This window comes from Schistocerca piceifrons, chromosome X (genome assembly GCF_021461385.2).
Source record: "Schistocerca piceifrons isolate TAMUIC-IGC-003096 chromosome X, iqSchPice1.1, whole genome shotgun sequence".
Taxonomy (NCBI): domain Eukaryota; kingdom Metazoa; phylum Arthropoda; class Insecta; order Orthoptera; family Acrididae; genus Schistocerca; species Schistocerca piceifrons.
In genome coordinates, this window is record NC_060149.1 from 751,721,533 (window position 1) to 751,742,704 (window position 21,172).

At 39.6% G+C, this 21,172-nt stretch overlaps 1 protein-coding gene across 2 annotated transcripts in view; it reads left to right on the plus strand.

Moving 5' to 3' along the window:
• The window catches only part of LOC124723008 (sorting nexin lst-4), an 88,519-nt gene that overhangs the window by 20,077 nt on the left and 47,270 nt on the right, over positions 1-21,172 (plus strand). For both annotated transcript variants that reach the window (XM_047248183.1, XM_047248184.1), the window contains exons 3-4: positions 3,103-3,249; positions 15,474-15,612. In XM_047248183.1, the coding sequence (XP_047104139.1) occupies positions 3,103-3,249; positions 15,474-15,612 (286 nt within the window). The remainder of the gene's footprint in view (positions 1-3,102; positions 3,250-15,473; positions 15,613-21,172) is intronic.

Below are 21,172 nucleotides of genomic sequence, written 5' to 3' on the forward strand. Positions count from 1 at the left end.
ACAGGATGTTGTATGTGCTCTGTGGTAGAGACTACTTAGGGACAAAAACTTGTCATGTTTTTAGCAAGTGTAAATTGTTAGATGTAAAAGTAGCATCGGAACCCAAAAGGAATGTTATAGTTATTGTCTGTAACATACCTATGTATGACCTGATGGTTAGTATCTGAAGATCCAGTAGACTATTTGTAGATGATAATGTTGTATTTAGGGAAGTCACTACATCAGAAAATTGTAGCATATTGTACATAAATAGACTGGAATACCCATGATTGTTTAATTACGTGATTGACAATCAACCATTAGGAACAGTGTCACAATCGTAAATAGTGTGGAGGGATTTGTCCAGGAAGATATAAAGTGGAATGACCTAACAAGTGAAGCAAGTTCCACAGTGAGATGCATTGGAAAAGTCGCAGAAATGTATTTCACCCACAAAAGAGAGCTTAAAAATTCTTGTTAAATGATTGAGTTCTCCTTGTCAGTTTGGAATGTGTGGTTGTTACATTTAATAGAGAAATTTCAAAGATGGGTTAAGCAATTTATTTGTTATACCCACTTTGTGCAAAATGACTCTCACAGGATAAACAGAGAAATTTGAAGTTGTGTGGAAGCTTATTAATTGTCATTCTGCTTATGCATGCTCATCAACCTGTGCACACTATGAGGTGGCTTGTGGAGTATAGATCTATGATACTGTCTTCATCCTGTGTCAGTTGAAAATTTGGGTAAGATAGTAGAAAGCTTTAAATTGATGATACTTGGCCCAAGAAAATTGTGGTCATATGTAAAATACTAAGGGAGTCTGAGGTTTCCATTCAATCCCATGTTGATTAGATTGGTGAGGCAGTTTAACAAAATGATAGCTGAAGTTTGAGTCCATGTTCAAGAAATTGTTCACACAGGAGACTCAAACATCCCATCATTCGACAGTCAGACTGGCTCCCGTATGGCATCCCTGGCATAGAGAAACAGCTGAAAGATTTGAAAGCAAATAAATCATCAGATCTGGATGGAATCCCAGTTTGTTTTTACAAAGAGTACTCTACAGTATGGGCCCCTTACCTAGCTTGCATTTATCGTGAATCTCTCACCCAGCACAAAATTCCAGTCAACTGGAAAAAAGTGCAGGTGATTCTTGTATATAAGAAGGATAAAAGAACAGACCCTCAAAATTACACACCAATATCCCTAAATTCGGTTTGCTGCAGAATCCTTGAACATATTCTCATTTCGAATATAGTAAACTTTCATGAGACTGAAAAGCTTCTGTCCACGAATCGGCATGGATTTAGAAAGCATCACTTGTGCGAAACTCAGCTTGCCCTTTTCTCACATGATATACTGCAAACTTTGGATGAAGGGCAACAGGCTGATTCCATATTTCTAAATTTCTGGATAGCATTTGAAACAGTGCCTCATTGCAGGCTGTTAACAGTGGTACGAGCGTCTGGAGTAAGTTCAGAGAAATGAGTGAGACTCGAAGACGAGATTAAGTTATAGAACCCAGTATGTTGTCCTCGACAGGGAGTGTTCATCAGAGACAAGGGTAATGCCAGGAGTGCCCAAGGGAAATGTGATAGGACATATAATTTGGTGGGCAGCAATCTGTGGTTGTTTGCTGATAATCCCGTGGTGTATGGTAAGATGTCGACTTTGACTGTAGAAAGATAAAAGATGGCTTACACAAAATTTCTAGTTGGTGTGATGAATGGCAGCTAGCTCCAGATGTGCAAAAATGTAAGTTAATGTGGATGGGTGGGAAGAACAAACCTGTAATGTTCAGACACAGTATTAATAGTGTCCCGCTTGACAGAATGAAGTTGTTCAAATATCTGGGTGTAACTTTGCAAAGCAATATATAATGGAACGAGCATGTGAGAACTGTGGTAGCGAAGATGAATGGTTGACCTTGGCTTATTGGGAAAATTTTAGGAAAGTGTGGTTTACATGTATAGGGGACCACATATAGGACACTTGTGACCTATTTTTGAGTACTGCTAGAGTGTTTGGGATCTAACCAGGTCGGATTGAAGGAAGACATTGAAGTAGTTCAGAGATGGGCTGCTAGATCTGCTACCAGTAGGTTTGAACAACATGTAAGTGTTATGGAGGTGCTTCGGGAACTCAAATGGGAATCCCTGGAAGGAAGGTGACGTTTTTTTTCGAGGAACAATAATGACAAAATTTAGAGAATCTGCATTTGAAGCTGAATGCTGAATAGTTCTACTGCCGCCAATGTACATTGCACGTAAGGACCACAAAGGTGAGATACGAGAAATTAGGGTTCATTTGGAGTCATATAGATAGTCATTTTTCCCTCTCTCTATTTGTGAGTTGAACGGGGTAGGGAATGACTAGTAGCGGTAATGGTAGCCTCCACAATGCACTGCACCGTATCTTGTGGAGTATATATGTGTATGTAGAAGAAAGCTATCTACTGTATGTATATGCCCCTTATAATGGGGAAAATAGCTTTTAACATGTTTGCTTCATCAAAATTTGTTGAGCATTTTCTGCATGTTGTGGAAGAGGATACTTCAATGAGTTATTATATGGCATAATTTTGTTTTAATTTGAAAGTCAATACTGAATTAAGTTCGAAAAGATTGTTTTGGATTTCCAGTTGTCACTTCAATACTTGACCTGTGTAATCATAATTAGGTACTGTGGGTGAAGGATTTCAGTGTGCATTGTGAGGAAGGCTTGGAAATCTCGTAGTAAATTTCATCTGTATCCTTTAGGTACAGATCATGTAATGAGCAAACTGTCATTTTATTGGGTATTATCATAGATAATGGATGCTTCCGTATCTTACCCAAAGTGTCATTATGAGGAGGATGGATTCATACAGTCATCTTGGGATTAAAATTTGTGTGTGGTGTTTCATTCTAGTACTTTTCAGTTGCAGAAATGGGTAATGGGTAAATGTTCAGCTGTATTACTGTGGAGAATAGCATAAAAACACAGCCCCTATGCCCATTGTGATAAAATTCAGTCATCTTTTAAGGAAATTTAAACGCTGGCCGGCTGGCTACTGTCAGTTGTTTGCAACTATAATCTGTTGTAGGTTTCACGTGTATCTAAAACTTACTTTTGTGACAGGAGGTAAAAGCTAGTCAGCCACCATCTGAGCCACCACCACCACTCCCAGAAGGATTTGGAGATGCACCACAGGTACCAGCTGTGTCAGACTGGGGAGTGGATCATAATGCTTGGGGACCACAAACGGGGGAAACTGCAGCAAATCAGGCAAGTAGAATCAGTTACCAGTTAGTAAAGATATGGTTTTGTCAAAGTATTTGATTTTGAGGTAATAAGATGCTCTAGTATGCAGCCTATAAATAATATTTAACTATTTGGCAGGTGAAAATTATGCTATGGTGGAACTTTATTTTGGAGCATTGTCTTTCATGTGCTTCACACTACCAACAGTAATCAGGATGTAGCACACTGCTTAAAGATTTTATATCATTAGAGTGAATCTAGATATTTGATATTGCTGACAAAATTTGTATGTATCTGTTCAGTTTGATACGAAAAACTTCCTGATAAACTGCAAGATCACATGTACCTTCTCAGGATTCACTTTTCTTGATACAGTTGCCAGAGGTAAACCGTACTATAATGTACTTGCAATGTACATAGGGAAGGTTTCACAATAGGATACACATAGCACTAAGATCGATGGGGTAATTTAATGTGGTTAGAAACATGTTCCAACAAGAGTATTGCATAAGTTGGGTGGGGACATAGGAGTCTACATTGGGTCTTGAAAGTGTCTCTTTTTCATATAATTTCATCTGCGTAGCTGTGTGATGTAAAACCAGTTCTTTTAATGTAAAAGCAGTTTTGATTTCTGTCACACTTAATGAATGAATTTGTCAGTACAGATGTTTACAGTCTCCCAGACTGTAACTGGGAGAGCTTATAAATTGAGAGCTAGTGATTGTGGAAATGGAGATACCCTCTGGGTGTGTGAATATTTGCTTGAAAAGAAATAATGTTGGATTTTGGAAAAGGTAGTTTGTTGGCAATGTTAGTCAAACTGTTCGAGAAGATGTTCATGTTCGCTACATGGGTCTACCTGTCCTGGGACTCGGAGAGAGCTCCCTCTAGATAAATTAAGGTGGTCTTATAAGAGGAAGCCATTCTTTTTCCCTTGGCTGTATAAATTAACCCATTCCTTTTTGTAGTTAGACACATGTCAAAGCAGGATTCACATGCTTCAGTATTTACAACCTTCGTGGCTTTATACACTGTAGGCTTTTATGAATGGTGTTTATTTCAGTTAAATTTCTGGGTTGAGAAGCTGTGTTCAATGTGTAAAACTATTCCCTTATGTTTTGTCTCAGACTGTGGAGGTAAAATGGCAACTGCATCAAGGGCTTGAGCAGCCCCTGCATTTATAGTACTGTATAGTAGGCACCACCATTTGTCGTGTTATGCCGACTGCGTGGTTATCTCTGGATGGTGTCGTCATTCTCTATTAAAAGTAACAGATTGTCATTCTGTTGGCATGAAGTTGACATAGATATTTCGTCTAACTTAACACTTTGTCTGGTAGGGGCCTTCTAGTTAACCAGATTTGTGCTGACTGTGACCTCAATGACGATACTCATACCCACTTCAGTGCGGCTCATAGCATGATATAATAATCTCTTCCCCCAGTCTTGTGGCTTCACGGTATTGGTCACTCACTACACAATCTTTGTGACAGTGACCACTTTACAGTGATGTAGTTGCTTCCATGCCATCACCAGGTGGACTTGACTACCTCATTGGATGCTTCAGAGAGTCAACTGGCATTTGTATGCATCTGCTGTTTCCTTCACTCAGTCTGTCAGATTGCAACGATGTCTCCCATGTGATCACTCGTGCACCAGAATTGCTAATTCTCATTTCTACAGATCCCATACGCTGCAGGCCGATGCCGTGGTGGACCAGACACATTGCAGTAGCTGTTCGTGATTGCCAAAGTGGCCTGCAGCGTTTTAAGCAATATCCTTCACAGGCAAATATTGTCACTTTAAATGAATTTGTGCTAAGGCTCATTGCCTAATGAAATGCAGTGGGGAGTGCTGTGTCTCCTCCCTGAAAGTGTGTGCCTCGTGGTCCAGGCTCCACAGTGCTCTTGTCTGCCAATGATAAACAACTATTCTGGGTCTTGTCCTTCAGGTTGGTCTTTATACCAATAAATCAGACCATGCTGAACACTTTATGACCCACTTTGCAACAGCTTTGGCATCCTCTTCTTATCTGTGTGACTTTCTTCTGCAAAAATGATAAGTTAAAGACATTCCCCTGTTTCACTCTCTGCCAAGTCAAATCTTATAATGAATTTCTCACTGACTGGAAACTGCTTAAACTTCATCCTGCAACATGGTCCCAAGTCGTATGTCTCTAGACAGCTACCGACCCATTAGCCTCCCAAATGTGCTACGCAAACTGCTTGAAAGGATGGTTGGTTGCAGTTTCCCTTATCAGTGTGGTTTGTGGAAGGGTTGATTGACAACTGACCATCTGGTCCAGTTGGAAATGGCAATCAGACAGGCTTTCTCTAAATATCAACACTTCATTGCAGTTTTTTTTGCACCTACATAAGGCATACAACACTGCATGGTGCCATCACATTTTACTTACCCTCCATGACCGGGGCTTTCGAGGCTCCCTATCGATTTTTTCAGTTCTTATCCCATCGGCTGTTCCAGGTTTCAGTTGGTACTTTGCTCAGCTCCCATAGGGATCTGCCCTGACAAGGAGAAGGCCTCAGAAATGGCCAACTGATTCAGCTAATTTGTCAGGTAACTTTTGTACACCTAAACTGAGACTGAGATATTTTGGCATACCACCACCCCACTTTTGAGAAAACCACCCCTGAAGCTCATGATGTGCAGTGTACTCAGAAGTGATGGGTTTGATAGAAAATTCAAAACTGAACATTTTTCATAACATATGTTGGGTCTGCAAACTCACTTTTTTCCTGGAAATTGAGGAAAGAAACTCTGACTGCCACTTGTGGACCCCTGTTGTAAACACTGTTCAGTGCGAGCACCACTGGTGTAGTGACAAAGGACTTTGACTGGGGGAGCAGAGAATGTGTGTTTGAATCTCAAATGTACTTCTTTTCATTTGTGTTTTTTGCATTTAAAAATTGATGGGAATAGGTGGTTTAGTAAGGCAAGCAAATCAATAACGAATAACACAGATGGCAAACAAAATTAAAATCCTGGTTGTTTTATAATGATCCATTCACTCACCATGTTAAGTCCTTATTGATCTTTCAACAGCTGAATGGATGGTACTTTCCAGGTAAACATTCGAAGCAAATATACTTGTGACACCAAGAATATCTAAAGAATGAAATCTTCACTCAACTACGTCATTCCTTATGACAATTCGGCAGAAAGCAAACTTGGTTTACATTTAAAAATATTTTTTTTCTGGCAATTTTGTTACGTAACATGCATACAATAAAATCACCTAAAAAATTGGTGCTGAATGATAATGAATTATGCTATGAATCATTATTGCATTGCTGTTGTGGTGCAATTCTCACTGTTTCTTTGAGAAGCACATTGCAATTTTGGAGCCTCAAAATAGTTTTTTTGCATGGTGATAAAGACACACGTCACATGGCTGTCACACAACTGGCAGCAATACTTTTACCATCCATGTTGGTTGACCCATGTTGTCTGTAAAGAAGGTATCATACATAAGAGTATTAGTTTGTCCACCCCAGGAACCTAATGAGAGACAAAACTTACCAGCAATATATGGTTTTACAACGTTCTCAAGATAAGTTTTGGAAATTCAATTTGTCGATTTCCCAGATTTAGAACAAGTTGTGTAAACATTTTTTAACAAGTCGGTTAAACAATTTATCTCTTCTATAACCTGAGGACCAAATTTTATCATTTTGATTCTTGTAACTATAAGAAAACTTTAGGCAACAATTTTCCAGGAGCTGTGATGAAATATTGTGCGATGTATGAATGTTTTTGTATACTACCAAGTGCAACAAGGATTCATTTTTCTCCCTTATGTGGTAATGTCCATCAAATGTTTGTCCAATACTCACATTCTGTGTGGTCAATGTTTTATCACGTCATCACAATTAAAACTGTAATAAGTGACACAGTGTGCATGCTGACAAGTGCTGCCATTTTCTGTATAGCTTTGATATTTTCTTCTTCCTTCTGTGGGACTCACTTTGTGGTGTCTTGCTGCCGAATTTTATACTCTGATATGAAATTACTTGCGTAAGATGATGCAGCAAGCATACAGTCCATGTCTATCATATATTGAGGTGTTGCATGTGCAATCCACTACTCGAGCTTTCTCATTGTCATGTCCTCATTAAGATGCAGAGAGTCAAATCAATTGAATAGTCATTTATTTATTGACTGGTATTTATTGTATCTTGTCCCTCTATTAACAATAGCATTCTCCCACAACTTTATTAGGGCCGTTGTTGCTCCATTAGTTTGCAATGTTTCAAAGTTCCAATTTGGATGCTTCTCGGCTAATGTACTGCTTTTACTGTTACTTCAAAGGGTATAGATCCGTGGTTAGATCATTTGGTAAATGGTTCATAATACTCATCCATCATGGACATTTCCAAAATGTTATGACCGATACCAGGTTTACTAATTTCGACAACTGAATTACTGTTGTCTACATGATACAGTTAATGCAACATAAACAAATCGTCTTGTTCTTCAGCTCAAACAGTCGCTTGATGATAGCCACTCCTATCAATCTGAAACACTGAGATATGGAACTACCTACTTCCACTTGTGCATTGATAGGACATCTGCCATGAAGCAGTCGCACAAACCAAAGAACAGCTTTGGTCACTTCCCGTTTGCTGTTGTCTGAGACAGGCTCTTGAATATTTGTTTCTGAGTTGGACGAAGGCAGCACATCATTGATTAAGGTTGTGAAACTGAATAATTACAAAACACACTTGATACTACTGTATAAACAAAAGTGACATTTTAGAAATTACCTACTGCACAAGTCATGTGTTACTTACAGATCACTATATTATTCCACAAAACCTATTTCATTCTACAGATGTACAATAAACATTCACTAGAAGTACACTTGAGGTTAACAACAAACTAATGATGGATGACAGATCATCCTGATTGACATATGTAAGGTTATTGCTGGAAGCCCTCACTTTTCAGAGTTGAGAACTAAAATATGATGAACAGACAATGAGAATAACATAACGGTTGCTTCACACTTTCTGCCCCCCTGCCTCACAGTAAACAAGCACTTTCTGCCCTATGCCTTGCAGTTAACAAGCGTGCATCTGTGGTCCCTTGTGGCAAAGTCGCAGCAGTCTTAAAATTGTGTTCGTACAAAGGTGTTTAAAATTGTAATTCTATATAAATCCAAGTTGTTTCAGAATTTATTTGCATGCCTAATTATTACTTATTGATTTACTTACCTTATTACCCCTCCAATTTCTACAAATTCAGATTCATAAAAAAATAGTGCAAAGTGCATTTGAGATTAGAACACCCAAGTTTTCTGCTCCCCAGTCAGATGCCTTGGTCACTACACCATCAGTGTTTGTGTTGAAAAGTGTTTACAATTAGGGGTTGAAATATGGTATCTCGGCTAAGACACAAGTTGAAAATATGGTCACTATTTTTTATTTACTTAAATTTGCCATATTTCGTGACAGTACCTTTTCCATTAGACGTTTGCAAGGCGATATTAGTCTTGGCTTCAGTTGTCTAAGTATGATTCCACAATGCATCTTTGTCGGCTGCAGAAAAGACGTGGTTCAACGTGTTTGCCTCATTTTGGTGTTTCAAATACCATTTCTTCAAATGTAATTTCTTTTTTATAGTTAATACAAAAAAATAGTAACATAATTCAAAATTATTTATGACGGCGACCTTCACATTGTTCTTCTGTCAACACACACCAAGAGTTAGCTGCCGACTGACTATAGTCAAAGACGACTCCAGCGTCAAAGATGTTTTACACAACACACAAGCTTCCACTTGTAATCAGTCTCTTTGCTATTCTTCGATACATTTTCTAATAGTAATCAATATGCTTTCACTCTCAAAAACATAAGTAAATTAACGTATAATAAAGCAAATTATAATAAATTCTGACAAAAAATATAAGAAAACATTTACAATTTGGTATCGATAAATACTGTAAAAAAAATAACATCTCCCAGATCCATTACAGGGTACATGAGTTGCTATGTTAAGTTTCATTCCTAAATTTCTATGAATATATGTGTTTGGAGACCACAGATATGTTGATGGAAAAATGGTCAGTTATCAATTAAATATGATTCCCGTCAGATTTGTGTGGACTGTGCATCATGAATGTCAGGGATGGTTTTAGGTTGTATGCAATCAACTTGCCAAATGTGAGGAGACTCGGCTGGCTCATGAGGCCTTCGTGCGTGCATGCACATGTCACACTTTCTCATTGTCATCAGTGTGCCGGTGACCTCTGTGGGGGCTGCTGGCTCCCCTGCACTGTATGTCAACAATATTTGCACTTTGTATAGCTTCCACTCGGCCGTGGTTGAATGCCAACACCTAGGTGTCATCTGATGGGCCTCTGGGTGGCCCCTTTCCCGTGGTTGCCATTTCTCTCCTGCAGAAGTGCAGCTCGAGCATTTCTGTCATAATATCACTTATCATCCTGTCCCTGAACTCTACTTGGGTACCCATCATGTGGAAGTGTTTGCACAGTCCTGTTTTTTGGGCTTTCTTTTTGATAAAAAAACTGACTTGGCTGCCCTATGTTCATCAACTAAATACTAACTGCATGTGGAAGCTTAACGCTATGTGTTTCCTTGCACATATCCTATGGGTGCAGATTGTGCTAATCTTCTCCATATTTACAAGACTTGTACACTTCATAACTGGACTATGGTTCCCTGGCTTATGCCTCAGTGGCACCTTCAGATTTGAAATTCTTAGACATGGTACATCATTATGGAGTTCTTCTGGCAACTGGCATCTTTTGAACTAGGCCCATTGAGTGTCTCCTTCCCAAAGTGAGTAACCTACCTCTTCAGTTGTGACGGTACCAATTCTTGGTCTCTTGTGTAGTCTCCATTCAACAGTTTCCTGATCCTCCATAGTATCCCATTCTTTTTGCATATCTGGGGTTTTGACCTCCTGACACTTGCTCTTGGGTGGGATTACTACTTGGAATGTGCCTCACAGCCCTCTGCTAGGATCTCTGCCTCTCCTCCCTGGAATGTACTCCTTGTACTTTTTCATGCAACCCCCTTCCCCCTCCTCCCCCTCCCCCTCCTCCTCAGACTTTGATTTACCGAGGATCAATAATAAATTTGAAGGACATCCAGGTGCAAACATATTTCCCAGACACACACAGAGAATAGAAGATACTGTAGTTACATATTTGGAATGATCTATGTGAATATATTAGCAAAGAAGCCAACAAGTACTACAGTCAAAATTACAGTAGAAGGAAACTGGATAAAATATGCCAAATTTGTTGATGTTATGGGACCCGAACTTAGAAAATGGTTTAGGCTTGCTATCCTTATGTGAATTGTAAAAAAATTATGATCAATGTTTATTGGTCAACAAATCTGTTGATAGACACACCGATATTTCGCAAAACAATATCCTGCAACCAATTCAGACAAATATTATCATTTTTACGTTTTTCCAACAACAATAATAAACCGGATAATGCCGACCAGCTTTTCAAAGTGCAATTTGTAATTGATTATTTTTCCAAAAAGTTTAATCAAACTTTTAATCTAAGTCAAAACATCTCAACTGATGAAGGAATGATACCGTGGTGTGGACATTTAATTTTTAAAGTTTGCAATCTGTTGAAAATTACGAAATATGGGATACATTTCCTCATTCAAGATATATTCCGGTGCTGGACAGCCTTCAGCAAAAACATTGATGGAACTATTGACACCTTCTTATGGAAATTGCCATCACCTCTACATGGATAATTATTATAACAGTGTAGACTTGCAGAAAAGTTACTTGAAATGAAAATTAGTTTGTGGAACAATACGACAAAATATAGGAATTCCGGAAAGATTAAAGCGCGCAAAAGTCAATGTGTTTGAAGCGTGTCATCAGTGGAAAGGTGAAGTACTCGCACAGGTATGGAGAACTTCGAAAACTATAACGATACTAATGATGTCTACAATATATAATGCCACTTCGACTGACACTCAAAGAAAGTGTGGGAAAACCAATTACACAATAAAAAAAACCTGAAAGTGTATTAGAATACAACAAATACATGAAAGGAGTGCATTGGATAGACCAATATTTCTGTTATTACCCTATATACTGAAAAACTATAAAATGGTCAAAAAGACCATGTACCCGCTTCTGAGCAAAACTCTGAGGTTGCCATTACATCGCATACGTCACATCATGACCTGGTTGACAGGCTTTCCGGTCACATAAAGCAACACTAACTAATACTTATTTCCGAAATGAATAAATGAAAATGAAGAAACTGCCATGTATGTTCCAAAAACAAAAAAAGAACAACAAAAAACTTAGTGTGCAAGTCTTATGGAGTTGCGTTACATCTTGGAGACTGTTTTGCTGCATATCATATGAAAGAGAAATACTAAGTACCAAAGGCAATGCAAATAAACAAATATATGAAACAAAACAAATCTTGTATTTATTTACGTATGTATATCTTCAAAATATCATGAAAGTAGGGAAAAAGGATTGAGAACTTACGAGAACTAACGATGAGATTAGTAAAACTGAACAATTTATAATCTCCCAGTGTCAGGAACGGCTGGGAACAAGCCAGGTAATCTGAATTAATGCTGCTGGCACCAAAGGAAATAAATTTAAGATATGTGTGGACGGCAAATGTTAATATGTAGTGACTCAATGATTAGTCCTTAGGCCATTGAGCAATGTTACACGTATCACTCAATGATCTCCATTATTCATCACCTTCTCTCTGAACTTGGTTATACTGACTGCTCAGTTGTCCTTATCTGGGTCGCAAGTCATGTGGGTATCCCAGGGAATGAACTGTGCATGGCATTCTTCCTCCATTCCTCCTAGAAGGAAACCACAATCCTTTGTCACCTCCACATTTGTCATACCAGGCTAACTGATATTTTTATTTTACGTAACAAGCAACCCCCACATTGTAGCTGTGGAGCATTTGACAGTAGCTCATATCCTGATGGAATGCCCTCTTCATCTGGCCCTCCATGCTAAAAATGGCCTTCTGAATTATTTGCGTGAAATACTGCCGGACATCTCTGTTGGTGGTGTGTTTTTCCCTCTCCAGATATGTGATTTTAAGCTACCTTCAGGTTAGCCTCTTTGACCAGCTCAGTCTTTCATCTTTCTCTTACTCTGTATTAATTGGTTTTGACCAGCATTGCGTGCAGAGTCCTGTGCTCATCCACCTGCTGTCTTACTTATTTCTTTCCTCTTGTTTTTATTATTGATGATCTGAATGATGTCCATTACTTGTTAGCCTTCTCACTTCTATTGTTCTGACTCTGCTGGCTTGAAGACATTCTTTCCCCTGTAATTGGCTTTGCCCTTCATCAGGTTGGGAGGGGTAGGACGCAGGATGGTGCTTTTCTCTCCATTGGGTGAGCCCTTGGAAGACCCTTTGTGTACAACACCTTGGTCTTACTGCACCTACATACTTTCATCAGAACATGTACTAAGCAGCCATCAGATTATGGCTGAACTACCCCTGGGTTGAGGGACTGATGACCCTGATGTTTAGTCCCTCAACCCCTAGTCAGTCAACCGACACAAAGGAGTACTAACACCCACGTAGCTGAACATGAAAGGAACTGCCATCAGGGACATACTGACAAATTGGCCATAGCAGTACATGTTTTCAGAGGTGGAAACCAAAATATAAAATTCAGTGAGATGAGAGATTTAGCAAAGACACTACATTATCATTCATGCACGTAGAGAGAGGCTATACAGATTGACAAATGCCATAATAATTTTGATAGAGATGATGTCAAGTTAGATAAAATATGGATGCTGACTTTGCACCAACAGAATGACAATAGGTTACTTTTTAATTGTGAATGATGTTGAAGAGAAATTTGTTAACATTGAGTATAGATTTAAGTGTCAGGAAGCCGTTTCTGAAAGTATTTGTATGGAGTGTAGCCATGTATGGAAGTGAAACGTGGACGATAAATAGTTTAGACAAGAAGAGAATAAAAGCTTTCGAAATGTGGTGCTACAGAAGAATGCTGAAGATCAGATGGGTAGATCACATAACTAATGAGGAGGTATTGAATAGAATTGGAGAGAAGAGAAATTTGTGGCACAACTTGACTAGAAGAAGGGATCGGTTGGTAGGGCATATTCTGAGGCATCAAGGGATCACCAATTTAGTATTGGAGGGCAGCGTGGAGGGTAAAAATCGTAGAGGGAGACCAAGAGATGAATACACTAAATAGATTCAGAAGGAAGAAGGTTGCAGTAGGTACTGGGAGATGAACCAACTTGCACAGGATAGAGTAGCATGGAGAGCTGCATCAAACCAGTCTCTGGACTGAAGACCTCCACGACAAGCCCTTATTTGTGCTGATAGCACATGTTTATTAGGTGCCACAATACTGTGTATTGAGTGAAAGTGTGTAAAGTGAAATGGCAAAATACAGGTATTCTGTTTGTGAAAGGGTATAGAGAGAGAGAGAGAGAGAGAGAGAGAGAGAGAGAGAGAGAGAGAGAGAGAGAGAGAGAGTGTGCGCGCATTAAAGTTTCTAGTCAGAGTATGATTCATTGATTGATAAATAAGTTACACGAGACAGGAAGAGTTCTTGAGAGGAAGTATAGATAATTGTGTACAGTCCACACAGCAGAAACTCTGGGTAATGTTGGGCATGCTCTGTAAAAGGTCTCCTAGAAAATCAATTAGACATATTTTTCAGCAAATGGGAATTTCCTATGGCTGTGTCCAAATGGCTACAAAGTTACTGAAATTACACCTCTCTAAAATAACTGCAATGCACGTCCTTAAACTGGCTAACTCTGCAAAAAAAAAAAAAAAAAAAAAAATTCGGTTTTGAAATGGATTTTGCACAGGGTGTATGATGGAGAAATTGACCTTCACCTATCGTTAGTTTCAGACAAATCGTGGTTCTACGGAAATGAATACATTAATTCACTGAACTATTATTGGTGTTCTGAAAAGCTGAATATAATATGCGAGGCACCCCTGCGTGATGAAAAATAGGAGTGTGGTGTGCTATTAGTGGTTTAGTGGTGAGAGTGTAATAGGCCCAGTTTATTTTTTCTTCCAGGAATCGAGATATGTGGAAACATTTTGTGGCCTTCCCCCCACCCACCCACCCTCCTCCCCCGAATTAACTGAGAAAAAATGTTTTCACATCGTTTCAGCAGAACTCTGCGACAGCACATGCAACCAACTTATCGTTGCAGGAAATACGTGACGTGTTTAAAGATAGTTAGTTATCACTAACAACTTAGGGCTTCTTTGTTACTCTGACTTAACCTCCCTGCAGTTTTTATCTCCTGGGGTCCATTAAAAAAACAAAGTGTACAAATCAAATCCAAACACTTTAGATGAGCGTAAAACAAAAATTTGTCAAGAAATTCCTGCCTTCTGAGAACAGCAGTGTAATGAGCAGTTTCCTTAGAAGCTCTACATGAGCACTTTTATTTTTAAGTGTTACTTTTCATATATTAGAAATAAATGATGCGACGAACTGTATTTACTGCAGACCTCCTGTCACCCATACTGTGGGTGAAGCAACCGGCCCACCACCCACCTGTACACTACGAAAGCAGTTGTGTTAAAAATTGATCACCCTGTATATGCCCAGTTAGATAATACTTTCTGAATTGTGTTAATAAAGTTGCGTAAGCTTTAGGATTATCAGTATCATTAGTCATATATCTGTGGTAAGATAAAATCTGCTCTGTAATACCTCTTGGATTAACAATACTTACTGAAACTGTAAAGAAATTTCAGCAAATTTTGAGACCTGTGCAGTTATTTTGTTTCTATGCTCAAATTTAGCTTTCAATCTAAAAAGCACTGAAATCCAGTCTTAAATTTTTTGTGCTGTGAGTTTGTGATAACTGTGTTAAGGTACTTCGTTTACCACCTTTTGGATTTAAAATTCCTGTTTTAATTATTTCTTAGAGATTGTAAGGTAAGACATTCTTTGCATATGAAAATTTTACTCAATTTTCATTATTATGATTAACTGATGAGTAGTTATATTTTCAGTTCTATGATGTCACATTTTATTTGCTCAATGTGCTTCTGTTGCTATGATTAAAATGAAGTGATTCTTTTATTGATTGTGTTTATCATACAGGACTCAAAGCTGTGTCGTATAAACACGCAAGTTTCTGTAAGTGTGTGTTTCAATGTGGATGCAGTTTTGAAAAAGTAAAACCCATCATTGGGTCTATATCTTTCTTTTACAGTCATTTGAAGGAAATGATTACTGGGATGATGAGTGGGATGATGACTCGGAAGGCGGTGGAACTCAATCGGGTGGGCCGCCTAATGCACCCTCAACTCATATACACAAAGTGGGAAGTGCTGGGGATATTAGTTCAATGGGTAAGTAGTGCTTATTTGGACGCATCTGTGTAGCACTCATACTGTGTGTGTGTGTGTGTGTGTGTGTGTGTGTGTGTGTGTGTGTGTGTGTCACATTGGTGATAGCTAAAAAGTTAACTACCAGAACTGGTGCAAGATTAATTCCAACATGAAACCGCAGAACAACACACTCAAGCTCTGAAAGAGTCATTCCTTTAACAAGAACAAAGGGGAAAAAAGTATTGATATGAAGTATGATGTAAAAGAGCAGCAGGTTAACTGAATGTCAGAACCATGAAACAAAAGATACTGCAGATAGAACAATGATGTGGAAGAAAGCAACTCATCTTGAATGAGATACATTTCATTGTGTAAGCCCGAGATCTGTCTCCAGTGTTATATCCCTGGGAGCACTCGAATCAGTTTGTGTTGCTAGTGCTTATGTGTTTTATGGATGGAAGTGGTGCAGTGGTAAAGACACTGGACTCTCATTTGCAAAGGGGGGATTTTTGAATCTCCATCTGGATAGCCAGATTTAGGGTTGCCATTGTTTTAATAAACTGTAGCAAATGCCTGGATCATCCCTTTGCGAAGAACATTATACATTTCTTTTCTCATTTCGGAGCCATTGGAGCTTATTTCTTATCCCTGATGATATTGTCGTGTGCTATACATTAACCTTAATCTTAGTACTTCCTTGCTTACATGTTTTATAACGTAAAAGAAGCTGATAACATTATTGATTTCAGTTTCGGGAAAATATCCTCATAAATGTATATTGATGATCTGAGACACTTATTGAGCATTTGTAATGTAATGTAATTTAAATTTACTGTATGCTAAGGGTTCTTTCTATTTTAAGAATAAGAATCTTTATTAGCCGTTCAGTATTTTCTGATACAATGGGCTTCATCAATAAGTTGTTGCATTACTAGATTGTTGAAGGAGTGGTGTTCTTATACTCACATACATTTGGAATAATCCGAGCTGCCTTTATACAGAGTGTTATAAAAAGGTACGGCCAAACTATCAGGAAACATTCCTTACACACAAAGAAAGAAAATATGTTATGTGGACATGTGTCTGGAAACGCTTACTTTCCATGTTAGAGCTCATTTATTACTTCTCTTCAAATCACATTAATCATGGAATGGAAACACACAGCAACAGAATGTACCAGCGTGACTTCAAACACTTTGTTACAGGAAATGTTCAAAATGTCCTCCGTTAGCGAGGATACATGCATCCACCCTCCGTCGCATGGAATCCCTGATGTGCTGATGCAGCCCTGGAGAATGGCGTATTGTATCACAGCCATCCACAATACGAGCACGAAGAGTCTCTACATTTGGTACCAGGGTTGCGTAGACAAGAGCTTTCAAATGCCCCCATAAATTAAAGTCAAGAGGGTCAGGAGAGCATGGAGGCCATGGAATTGGTCCGCCTCTACCAATCCATCGGTCACCGAATCTGTTGTTGAGAAGCGTACAAACACTTTGACTGAAATATGCAGGAGCTCCATCGTGCATGAACCACATGTTGTGTCGTACTTGTAAAGGCACATGTTCTAGCAGTACAGGTAGAGTATCCCGTATGAAATCATGATAACGTACTCCATTGAGCGTAGGTGGAAGAACATGGGGCCCAATCAAGACACCACCAACAATGCCTGCCCAAACGTTCACAGAAAATCTGTGTTGATGACGTGACTGCACAATTGCATGCAGATTCTCGTCCGCCCACACATGTTGATTGTGAAAATTTACAACTTCATCACATTGGAATGAAGGCTCATCCGTAAAGAGAACATTTGCACTGAAATGAGGATTGACACATTGTTGGATGAACCATTCGCAGAAGTGTACCCGTGGAGGCCAATCAGCTGCTGATAGTGCCTGCACTTGCTGTACATGGTACGGAAACAACTTGTTCTCCCGTAGCACTCTCCATACAGTGGCGTGGTCAACGTTACCTTGTACAGCAGCAACTTCTCTGACGCTGACATTAGGGTTATCGTCAACTGCACGAAGAATTGCCTCGTCCATTGCAGGTGTCATCGTCGTTCTAGGTCTTCCCCAGTCGCGAGTCATAGGCTGGAATGTTCCGTGCTCCCTAAGACGCCGATCAATTGCTTCGAACGTCTTCCTGTCAGGACACCTTCGTTCTGGAGATCTGTCTCGATACAAACGTACCGCGCCACTGCTATTGCCCTGTGCTAATCCATACATCAAATGGGCATCTGCCAACTCCGCATTTGTAAACATTGCACTGACTGCAAAACCACGTTCGTGGTGAACACTAACCTGTTGATGCTACGTACTGATGTGCTTGATGCTAGTACTGTAGAGCAATGAGTCGCATCTCAACAGAAGCACCGAAGTCAACATTACCTTCCTTCAATTGGGCCAACTGGCAGTGAATCGAGGAAGTACAGTACATACTGACTAAACTAAAATGAGCTCTAACATGGAAATTGTTTCCAGACACATGTCCACATAACATCTTTTCTTTATTTGTGTGTGAGGAATGTTTTCTGAAAGGTTGGCTGTACATTTTTGTAACACCCTGTATAAGCAGTCTGTAACATATAGTGGAATATTATTAGATTCCTCACTGAATATACATTGTGCTTAAAAATAGTTTAACAAGATTATATCTTACACGAATGAAGGAGGATACATTGGGTAAATTTTAACTTGTGCATGGGACTAATATGTTTTTACTTTCATGAAGAAATGTGATTTTGTGTGATACCTTGTGGTAATTCTTACAATTAAGTTTAGGTTCAAAGTTTTCATTTACCTTTCACAATTGTTTTAATGTGCTCCCTCTCCCCTTCCTCCCTCCCTCTCCCCTTCCTCCTCCCCAACTGAACTTACAACAAGCATCCAGACAGTAATGAAACTCAACTCATACTTTCGCGAGCATGTCTTGTGATTGCTATATGGTGCTGCAGTCCACTCATATATATTGGAGACTCATAAATGGAGTGTTTCACAACCCCCTTTCTCCCCATCCCCACCCAATAACAAAAATCACTGCGGATCGAGCTACTGTGGAAGTTGTTAATGCAGTGAGATATCTGTACTCCCCTTATGACCAATGTAGTGCCATACTCTTGACATAAATAGTGCCTCACGGTTGTAACTGAAATGCTGCTGTTAAAATAAGGAATGCAAAACAGCCTTTTCTTGCCATATTATTGCTGTCTAGATTCAGTGCACATTGGGTAATGAACACGTGAGCTAATTGTGTCACGGAGGCCTCTGGCAGTAACTTAATACTGATGCCAAGGTAGAATTTGTTTTGATACGTATGTTAAAACTTGCTGCAAGTGTCTGTCGTAATTCATATAGAAGATATAGTCTTGTGAAATTGTATGCCTCTGTTCAAAATACAGAGTTCTGCAGATTTACCCTTGGTAAATTCTTGTAAGAATTCAAATTTCTGTCTCACTCTCTCTCTCTCTCTCTCTCTCTCTCTCTCTCTCTCTCTCTCTCTCTCTCTCTCTCTCTCTCTCTCTCTCTTTATATTGGAATACTGCTTCTATCTGCAGTATATTGCACTACATTACAGTCAGGACCATTGACAAACTCTAATTTCCCAACTAGAACGAATCTTTCACTCTGCAGTGGAGTATTCTTCTTTCATAAGGAGCCCTTAGTTGTGACTGTTTAATTCTTGCCTGACAGGATGGAGTATGTTACATGAGATAGTGTTATTTTTCAAGAGAGACAGAGGCAGTTATGACAAGATTGTACTGTTCACAATTTGTAGTAGCAACTTAATGTGTAGTACCAGCTGCAACATACTTTCTGCAAATTACAATTGTATGTACAGTGTCAACCACAAGACTGCACAAATGCCCACTGATCCTTGACAGGGCTTTAACCATGTAGACATAAAAGCAAGTACTTAAATAAAAAAAATTAAGTTTTCAACTTCATTAAATATAAACATGCAGCAAACTTACCAGTGGACTACTGATCCATAGCTGTACATCATCTGGTGGTAAAATTCCTGGATGTGACCATGTGAAATAATTAGTGTTGTCAGTCATAGCTAAAGCAGTTGGAAGCCTTAAAATGACTCTCCCTCATAGCTCTACTTCTGCTCAGTACCTCTTCCCTACCCTTGAACTTCACACTCCTGCATACGTAGTAGATTCGGATCCCAGTCTGACACAGTTCTAATATTCCAGGAAGTTTGAAAACAGTGCATACCTGGGAGTGTTAGTCCAATTAAACATGTGGAAAAATCTTTCTGAAGTCTATAGGAGAGAGATACTGGCAGATGTAAAGCTGTGAGGGCTGACCTTGTCTTTTTGTAGCCAATCACTAGTGTTGTCCTTTGATGTGTACCAAGCGGGGTAGCACAGTGGTTAGCACACTGGACTCGCATTCAGGACAGTGATTGTTAAAACCCATGTCCAGCCCTCCTGATTTAGGTTTTCCGTGAGTTTCCTAAATCGCTTAAGTCAAATGCCGGGATGGTTCCTTTGAAAGGGTGTGGCTGATTTCCTGCTGCATCCTTCCCTAATCAGAGCTTTTTCTGTCTTCAATGACCTCATTGTCAGCGGGATGTTGGACACTAATCTCCTCCTCCTTCATTGTATCGAATGTTTAATGATTAGTAAGAACACATCAAAACTGACCGTATAGCCTTTCCAATAACAGATGTTAGTTCAGCTGACAAAATCAGCTGTATCCAGGGGTCGGCTGATCGAGCAACTCGCCATTCTGAAGATATCTGCCTTCTGAATGCGGTACAGATGGCTCACTTTTCCACAGCTACTGGGTCTTTTTCAGCTATTGATCTTTGCTTTTGTTCCTCAGCTATTGCAGATTCAGTTAAGTGGGAAATGGCTCCAGATTTACATTCTAGTGACCACTTCCCAGTGTGGATTTGTCTGCTGTCTAGGACAGTGACCAGCAGGAGACCACGCAGGTGGATGATACAAAGGGCAAATTGGTTACAGTACAGTTGACAGGCTATTTTTAAATGAAAGGATTGCGCACAAGAGGCGGTGGCCCATATCACTCATGAGATCCAAAGGGGTGCCACAGAGGCCATCCCCAGGTCTAGTAACCACCTCTGACGACGGCCTGTACCTTGCTGGAATGACGACTGTCGATTGGCAATCAGGGCCAGACGGGCAGCTCTTTGGAACTTCAAATGGTGTCCAACTACAGACAATCTTCATGTTTTCAGGTCTGTGAGAGCACATGAAAGGCGAGTGAGCAAAGAACGGATGAGGGCTTCCTGGAGGGAATTCATGATTTCCATTAATCAGTCCACTTCTGCTGCATGCGTTTGGGAATCAATAAGATGGATTTCAGGCAAGGGTAGTCCACATCCCCTTATGGCCTTGTCAAATAATGGTGTCTTGGTGGACACGCCAGAAGAGATGGCTCACGTTTTAGCTGAACGCTTCTTTACTGTTACCAAGTCATCCAGACAAGCTCCTGCTGTTCAGCTATTCCGTCAGACTGCAGAGATGAAGAAGCTAAATTTTTTCTCGTGTAATGAAGAAGTCTACAACCTTCCATTCTCCATGTGGGAACTGGAATCAGCTTTATCT